General features: G+C 45.5%; 1 protein-coding gene across 1 annotated transcript in view; it reads right to left on the bottom strand.

The window, feature by feature from the left end:
* Window positions 1-1,659: 1,659 nt before the first annotated feature.
* Window positions 1,660-8,681, bottom strand: part of LOC102765055 (NACHT, LRR and PYD domains-containing protein 9) — a 21,623-nt gene continuing 14,601 nt past the window's right edge. The window contains exons 7-10 of the mRNA XM_006772235.1: window positions 6,708-6,878; window positions 4,579-4,749; window positions 3,932-4,102; window positions 1,660-1,792 (exon numbers count right to left, since the gene is read on the bottom strand). Of these exons, the coding sequence (XP_006772298.1) occupies window positions 1,660-1,792; window positions 3,932-4,102; window positions 4,579-4,749; window positions 6,708-6,878 (646 nt within the window). The remainder of the gene's footprint in view (window positions 1,793-3,931; window positions 4,103-4,578; window positions 4,750-6,707; window positions 6,879-8,681) is intronic.

Below are 8,681 nucleotides of genomic sequence, written 5' to 3'. Positions count from 1 at the left end.
ATTTACAATAGCCAAGACATGAAACAACCTAAGCATCCATTGACAGGTGAATAAAGATGGCATGGTATGTATATGTATATGGACAACAGTATGGTGATTGCCAGAGGGAAGGGGGAGGTGGAGGAGGTAGGAGAGGGTAAAGGGGGAATAAATGGAGATGGAAGGAGACTTGACTTGGGTTGGTGAACACACAATACCATATACAGATGATGTATTACTGTCTACCTGAAACTAACTAGTATATAATTTTATTAACCAACATCACCCTAATAAATTCAATTAAATGTTTTTTTAAAATATATGTACCCCTAAAAATGATATGTACCCGTATGTTCAGTACAGAACTATTTACAATAGCCAAGACATGAAACAACCTAAGCATCCATTGACAGGTGAATAAAGATGGCATGCTATGTATATGTATATGTATACAGGGTGGGGTAAAAGTAAGTTTACAGTTGTGAGTACACAAAACACAGTTTATTCTTATATTATTATTTATTAATTATATTTTTCCATATGAACAACTGTAAACCTACTTCTGCTCCACCCTATAAGCATGTGTGCATATACAATTGCATTGTCTATGCGCGTGTGCACACACACATACACACAATGAAATGCTATTCAGACATAAACAAAGATAAAATATTGTGTTTGATGGCAACACGGATAGATCTTGAGAGTACTACGCTAAGTAAAATAAGTCAGATCAAAAAGAACAAAAAGTATTATTGCACTCATGTGGAATATAAAACAAAACGGAACTAGCAAAACAAACTCATAGATACAGTAACAGAATGGTGATCACCAGCGGAAGAAGAGAGTGGGGAGGGCAACTTTGGTAAAGGGAGCCAAATATGTGGTGACAGAAGGAAACTAGACCCTGGGCGCTGAGCACACAACAGGATGGACAGATATCAAATGGTAATGTTGTACAACTGAAAGTTAAATCATGTTATTAGCCAATGTTACCCCAATAAATTAAATCTTTAAAAAATCTAATTTGAGCCCAGCCAAAGTGGCTCAGTGGTTGAGCATCAACCTATGAACCAGAAGGTCATGGTTCAATTCCCAGTCAGGGCACATGTCCAGGTTGCAGGCTCCATCCCCAATAAAGGACCTGCAGGAGGCAGCCAATCAACAATTCTCTCTCATCATTGATGTTTCTCTCTCTCTCTCCCTCTCCCTTCTTCTCTGAAATCAATACAAATACATATTTTTAAAAATCTAACTTGAGACCAGAGAACTAAAAACGTCATGTTTGGGTGGATGTTTGCTGTCGCGATAACGATGAAATCTAAAATCCACGGACTCGTGTAGCATCACTTCTCCATCAGAGGTGTCCGAGGATGGTGGTTCCCTCAAACCCAAGCCCACATTCTAAGACATCCATGGAGACAGTGAAGGCATGCTTTCCAAAGTGTGTAGCCCTTTAATGTATTTGTTCTTCTAAGCGTTACCAGGTGGGGTGGGAATTTCAGGGATGGGGGATTGAGGTCTTGGGCACAAACAGCAGGTCCCCACTGACTCACATTCCACAGTGACTTTGCTAGAACGCTGTGGAGGAACAGCTAGGAACTCACAGCACCTGCCGCCCTAATGGCCAGTATGCAGGACTGGATGTGCCCGAAGGAGATGATGCCAGAGTCCTCCCTGTCAGACGATCACACCTTTCAGCATCAGCTCATCTCTGTTCCAAGGTGTACTGCAAATGGTCAGCTGGGGGTTCCTCTCTTCCACAGCCTTCAGCAGATGCTGCGTTTCCACCTCAAATGCATCTTTGTCCAGCCTGGGGAGATAGACATAATTGCCCTCTCTGCACCCCAATGCCACCCTCCCCTAGACACGACTGGGGGACTTGCATGGAAGGTGAGAAGTGAAGCCAGACTCATGGATACATAGAAGAGACTGACAGCTGTCAGAGGGAAGTGGGTTGGGGGCTGAGTGAAGGGTGAAGGGATTAGCAAAGAAGAAAAAAAAAAGAAGAGAAAGACTCATGGGCACAGACAACAGTGTGGTCATTGCCAGAGGGAAAGGGGTTGGGGAGGTTGATGAGGGTAAAGGGGGGATAAATGGTGATGGAAGGAGACTTGACTTGGGGTGGTAAACACACAATCTACGCTAATAAAAGAGAAAAATGGTAATTGGCGTACAACGCTACCTTTTCATTGGCTAATCGGGGCTATATGCAAATTAACTGCCAACTAAGATTGGCAGTTAAGTTACAGTTTCTTTATATCCTTGCCAATACTTGTTATTTTCTGCTTATTTGGGAGGGAAGGAGGATTCAGTTGTAGCCATCCTAGTAAATATGTGGAATAGTAGTAAATTTTAAATCAAATTTTAATAGAGAAAATTATGATGGAATGCACAATCTCATTTAGAGAGTAGGGGCCTGGTGCATGGATTTGTGCATGGTGGGATCCCTCGGCCTGGCCTGCAGGGATCGGGCTGAAACTAGCAGTCCGACATCCCCCAAGGGGTCCCAGATTGCAAGAGGGCACAGGCCAGGCCGAGGGACCCCACCAGTGCACAAATCCATGCATTGAGCCTCTAGTACAATATGAAAATGAAGTAATGTAGAATTATATGCCTGACACCTGTATGATTTTATTAACCAATGCCACCGCCCAATAAATTAAGTATTTTTAAAGAGTAATTTTTTTAAAGAGAAAGTACACATCTTTCCTATAGAATAGCTATATGAACAGTAGTGAAGTGAACCATTTTGTTCATCCATCGGCCTACCATCTGGAAGGGAGTCAAGTATTTTCTCTACAGGTGTCCATTATGCCCACCCTAAAAGCAGATACAATGTTCAGAACAATATTACGTGCTACTCTTGATTCAGGAACAAACTTCTGAGTCAAGACCCTGCTCAGCTATCTATAGAACCCCTCCCAGCTCTGAGCTGGGATTGCATCTTTTGGGGAAGCATAAGTAGAAGATGGTGTGTCTAGCAAAAAAAGTGCTTCTCACCTGGGGCAATTTTGCCTCAGAGGGGATATCTGCGAATGTCTGGAGACATTTTTTTAAACTTCAGGGAATGAATGGGATAGCCAGTCTTTTTTGAAATTAATTCATTTTTGTTGAAATATGATTGACATATAACATTGCATAAGTTTAAGGTGTGCAACGGGTTGGTTCAATATATCTGTAGTATATTGCAATATGATAATCTCCATCACATCATATAATAATAATTTTGTGAGAACAAATAATATCTAGTCTCTTGCCCTAGCTGGTTTGGCTCAGTGGATAGAGCATCATCCTGTGGACTGAAGAGTCCAAGGTTCTATTCTGGTCAGTGCACATGCTCGGGATGTGGGCTCGATCCCCAGTGGGATGCATGTAGGAGACAGCTGATCAATGATTCTCCCTCATCATGGATGTTTCTATCTCTCTCTCCATCTCCCTTCCTCTCTGAAAGCAATAACAATAAATATATTTTAAAATGGGAACTTCAAAGTTGTTAAGAGACTAGATCTTTTTTTAATATATTTTTTATTGATTTCGGAGAGGAAGAGGGAGAAAGATATAGAAACATCAATGATGAGAGAGAATCATTGATTGGCTACCTCCTGCATGTGTTCCCCACCCTCACCCCCGCCCCACACTGGGGATCGAGCCCACAACCCAGGCACGTGCCCTGACCGGGAATCGAACCATGACCTCTAGGTTCATAGGTGGACACTCAACCACTGAGCCACGCCGGCCCCACTAAGTTTCCATTTTTTATCATCACAACTGGAGAGAGGTGCTATGGGCATGCGACGTGCAAGTAGACACCAGGGATGCTGTTCAACACTCTGCGAGGCAGCCAAGAGCTCTGCAGCCCCCGTGTCCGTTGTACGGAGGCTCAGCAGACCTGCCCCGGAGATGGATGTCACTCTGAGATCACTCACCACCAAGACAAGCGTCCACTCACCCGAGCAGTTGCAGTGCACAGTCCTGGTGGCCCAAGGCTTCACACAGCACCACCATCCCATCGTGGTCCAAGCTGTTCCATTCCAGGTTCAGGCCCCTCAGTGATTTGCAGACGGTGAGAGCCGAGGCCAGGTCCTCGCAGCAGGCAGTGGTGAGCTCACAGAGCTCCAGCCTGCCACAGAGAAGCACACCAGAGAAACCACCCGCTTTGGCTGGGCTGGAAGGCCCACTATCGTGAAATGCCAGTTCCACGCGTCTGAGCAGGAGACTTGATGGTCTAGACCAGCGGTTCTCAACTGGGGCCATTGTGTCCCCTGGGGGACATGTGGCAATGTCAGGAGACATTCGGCACACCTGAGGATGCTACTGGCAGCTGGTGGGTAGAAAGAAGCCAGGGACGCAGCCAAACATCCTAGAGTGCACAGGACAGTCCCCTCTCCCTGTCACAACAAAGAACGATCTAGTCCCAAATGTCAATACGTAGTGCCAAGATTGGGAATGGCTGGTTTCCCAGGACAGCGCTTTACTTAGATAGTTCCAGACCCACTTGTTTTTGAAACTGCTTCCCTTCAGTCCTGGGAATCCTCCAGCTATTTCTATTCTTGAAACAGGGAAGCCTTCCCACAAAGACCATCAGTACACACTCACCCAAGATTCTCCAGTTTACAGTTAGGATGCTTCAACGCCCCACATAACTGTTTGACACCAGCATCTTGTATTTTATTTTCCCCTAGTTTCAGAGTCTTCAGTTTTTCGTTGCTAATAAGAACAGTAGAGAGGTCCTCACAGCAAACAGGAGTGAGGTAACAACCCACCAACCTGAAGGGGGGGGAGGAATACACACATAAACAAGACACAATCATGAGGTCCAGGCTTGAATGCTTCAGCTTACTTTCACTTATTGCTATGAAGGATGAAATGCTCAAGCGTTTCTGAGATGATGATGATGACAGTGATGATGCAGGAGATGGTGATGATGATGATAGTGATGATGGTGGTGGTGGTGATGGTGGTGGTGGTGATGACGATGATAATAGTGATGATGATGGTGAAGATTATGGTGATGGTAGTAGTGATGATATGGTCATGGTGGTCATGGTGATTGTGATGATGGTGATGATAGTGATGGTGATTGTGATGATGATAATAATAGTGATGATGGTGGAGGTTGTGATGATGATGATGGTGATGCTGGAAGTGATATGGAGGTGATGATGGTGGTGGTGATGGTGATGAAATAGTGGTGATGATGCTGGAGATGATGATGGTGGGGAAGATTATGGTGATGGTGATAGTGATAATGGTCACGGTGGTCATGGTAATTGTGATGATAGTGATGGTGATTGAGGTAATGATGATAATGATAATGGTGATGATGGTAGTGATGGTGGTGGTGGTGATGATAATAGTGATGATGCTGGAGATGATGATGATGAAGGTTATGGTGATGGTGATAGTGATGGTTGTGGTGACTGTGGTGATGGTGATGATGGAGGTGGTGATTGTTGTGATGATGAAGATCCTACAACTTCTCAGTTCCATCTCCTTGGCCCAGCACTCTGGGCTCCTTGCAATTCTCCTGCTCTCATGGCCTCTCTGCCTGGGGCCTCTGCTCTTAGTGTTCTCATTGGTGGGAATGCTCTTGGCTCAAATTCTAGCAAGGCTACTCCTCACGCCCTTCAAAATTCTCCACAAATGGCACCTTTTGGTAAGGACTGCCCTGAATACTTTACATAGTATCATGTCCCAGTCCTCTCGCTGCATTTAAGCTCATGCTTCTCCACAGTACTCATCACCTGCTAACATACATGTGTCTATATACACGTGCACACATATACACACACATGTGCATAAGTCTGACATGTATACCTGCATGAGTGAGTGTCTATGGCATGCACATATAGGCACACATACATACACACTTATGTGTAACACATCTGATACATGCATATGTATTGTGTATTGCTGTGTGTACGCTTATCTGTGGTTCTCAAGCAAAGATGATTTTTGCTCATGCCCCTCCCCAGGGACATTGGGCAATTCCTGGAGACATTTTTGGTTGCCACACTAGGACACAGGGTGCTACCAACATCCCTGTTCGGTTAAAACATCCTACGAAGCACAGGACAGCACTCCCATGACAAAGAATGATCTGGGCCAGATGTCAACCATGCCGAGACTGAGAACCCACCATATATATACACAAATATACACTTACCGCCTCACACTCACGTGTGTGTATGTACACACACCTATGTGTGCATATGAAATTCCATAAAATCAACTTCTATAGAAACAGGGCTGATGGAGCGTTTCAGTTACCATGTTCCTCATCTACCCACAGGAGGAATGAATGCTCCCATGAGGTGTCTCCTACTGTTATCAATCATGCGCTGGTCACGGGCAAATCATCGGTAATGTTTCTGTATGTGCATCATTCCCACTCGGTGCCTCAATTCTTTCCGGTGGGCAATATACTTATCCTCATGGGGAGAGGGGTGGCGCCCTCACACGTTCACCCAACGAGTGTAGGGCACAGAGGGCCCCGAGACCCAACTACAGAGGAGCATGTCCCAAAATTCCAGGCGCCCTTTAATTAAGACACACACGCATCAACACACCACTGGCATTCCTAGAAGTACCAAGTGGGGTCAACACTTAGCCTCGTTTTTTTTCCCAGCAGACCCCATGCTTTCCCTCCTTGCTGTGTCCTTTGCAGGACAGGACTCCAGCATCAAAAACCGCCTGACATTTCAGTCAATTGTAGCCAGACCTACCACAGCTGCTGTAAGTTGCAGCTTGGCTGCCTCAATGCTTCACAGAGAAGCTTCACTCCACTGTCTTCCAGGAAATTGGACCCCAGGTCAAGAAGGGACAGAGTGGTGCTCCGCACGAGGGCCTGGGCGATGTAGTCACAGGCGTCAGAGGTGAGGCAGCAGTATGTCAGTCTGCAGAGAGACACGCACACACACACGCACTGTCAGCCTGCTTACGCTGCATGCGGTAACAGTTTCCTGAAGGCACATGCAAGATCTTTACCATTCCTCATACCCAGCGCTCACTTGAGTAACCATAGAGGATTAAAATGTGTAGCAGTTGCCCTGGCTGGTGTTCTCCATTGGTTGGAGCATTGTCCCATACACCAAAAGGTCGCAGGTTCAATTCTTGGTCAGGGCACATATAAGAGTCAACCAACCAGTGAATGCATCAGCAAGTGGGACAACAAACAGATCTCTCTCTCTCTCTCTCTCTCTCTTATCAATAAATTAATTAAATAGCTCTATCCACCGAGCCACACCAGCTAGGGCCCTGGAATTTATTTTACTGTTAAATTTCTTTCAGTCTAAAAAATCATCTCAACCCTGGCCAGTTTGGCTCAGTGAATAGAACATCAACCTGTGGACTAAAGGGTCCTGGGTTCAATTCCGGTCAAGGGCACGTACTTGGGTTGCAGGCTTGATCCCCGGACCTTGTCGGGAGGCAACTAATCGATGTGTCTCTCTTACATTAATGTTTCTATCTCTCACTTCTCTTCTACTCTGTAATTATCAGTCAATAAAATTAATTTTAAATAAATAAATAAGTCATATCAGTAACAGTATTCCAGTCCTCCTCTATTTTAAATGCCACTGTGTGTGTGCACAACACATATGTCTATACACACCTTCACACCTGAATGTGCGCACACACACACACAAATAAAAGTTGGGTGTATTTTTTACCCTCACCTGAGGATATGTTTATTGATTTTGGGGTGGGGGAAGAGGAGAGAGAAAGAGAGAGGCATCAATGTGAAAGAGAAACATCCATCGGTTGCTTCCGGTATGTGCAATGAATGAGTGAGGATGGAAACACAGCCTGGGTACGTGCCCTGACCGGAATCAAACCTGCAACCTTTTGGGACAAACCAACCAATGGAGCCACAAGCCAAGGCAAATAGAAGGCCTGCTTCTGGAGGCCCCTCTGCTCCCATAGACATGACTGCCCCTGCACCAGCCCCCACTTCAGGCGGCACCGCGTTTTTCTGATTTAACACCAAGTTTCCTGTGGCCCCACAGGCAAACCAAGTCTGCACTCTGCTGCCCTCCTGGCCGAGCCTGAGCAGAGGGAGCGGTCCCCTCGTACATGAGCAGCGGGAAGGTCACAACATGGGACTTGAGAAGCCCTGCACCTGAAAGGAATCCAATAAACACCTTTTTGTTTTATTTTTTTAATACATTTTTATTTCTTTTTTTAAGAGAGAGAGGAAGGGAGAGGGAGAGAGAAACACCGATAATAGACATCAATGGGTTGCCTCCTGCATGCCCCCTACTGGGGATGGAGCCCTGATCTGGACTCTTAACACGCCACCTTTTGGTAAGCAGGTAAGGGCGCTCAACGGAGCCACACTGGCCAAAGCTGAATCCCTTTTTCTTTCCCTTTCTTTTTTTCCTTTTGTTAATCCTCACCCAAGAATATTTTTGCCAATAATTTTTAGAGAATGGGAAGGACACAGAGAGAGAGAAAGAGAGAAAGACAGAGAAACAAACACGGATGTGAGACAGACACATCCACTGGTTGCCTCCTGCATGTGCCACACCCACCCTGACCTGGTTGGGGGATCAAACCTGCAATCCAGGTATGTGCCCTGGAACAGGAATCGAACCTGTGACCCTTCGGTGAACAGGCAGACACTCCAGCAGCTGAGCAACACCTGCCAGGGCTGAATCCTTTTTCTTTTCTTTTTTAATATTCTGTCAACTTTTATTTGG

Source organism: Myotis davidii, unplaced genomic scaffold (genome assembly GCF_000327345.1).
Source record: "Myotis davidii unplaced genomic scaffold, ASM32734v1 scaffold326, whole genome shotgun sequence".
NCBI classification, from domain to species: domain Eukaryota; kingdom Metazoa; phylum Chordata; class Mammalia; order Chiroptera; family Vespertilionidae; genus Myotis; species Myotis davidii.
This window is presented reverse-complemented; position numbering and strand designations above follow the sequence as displayed.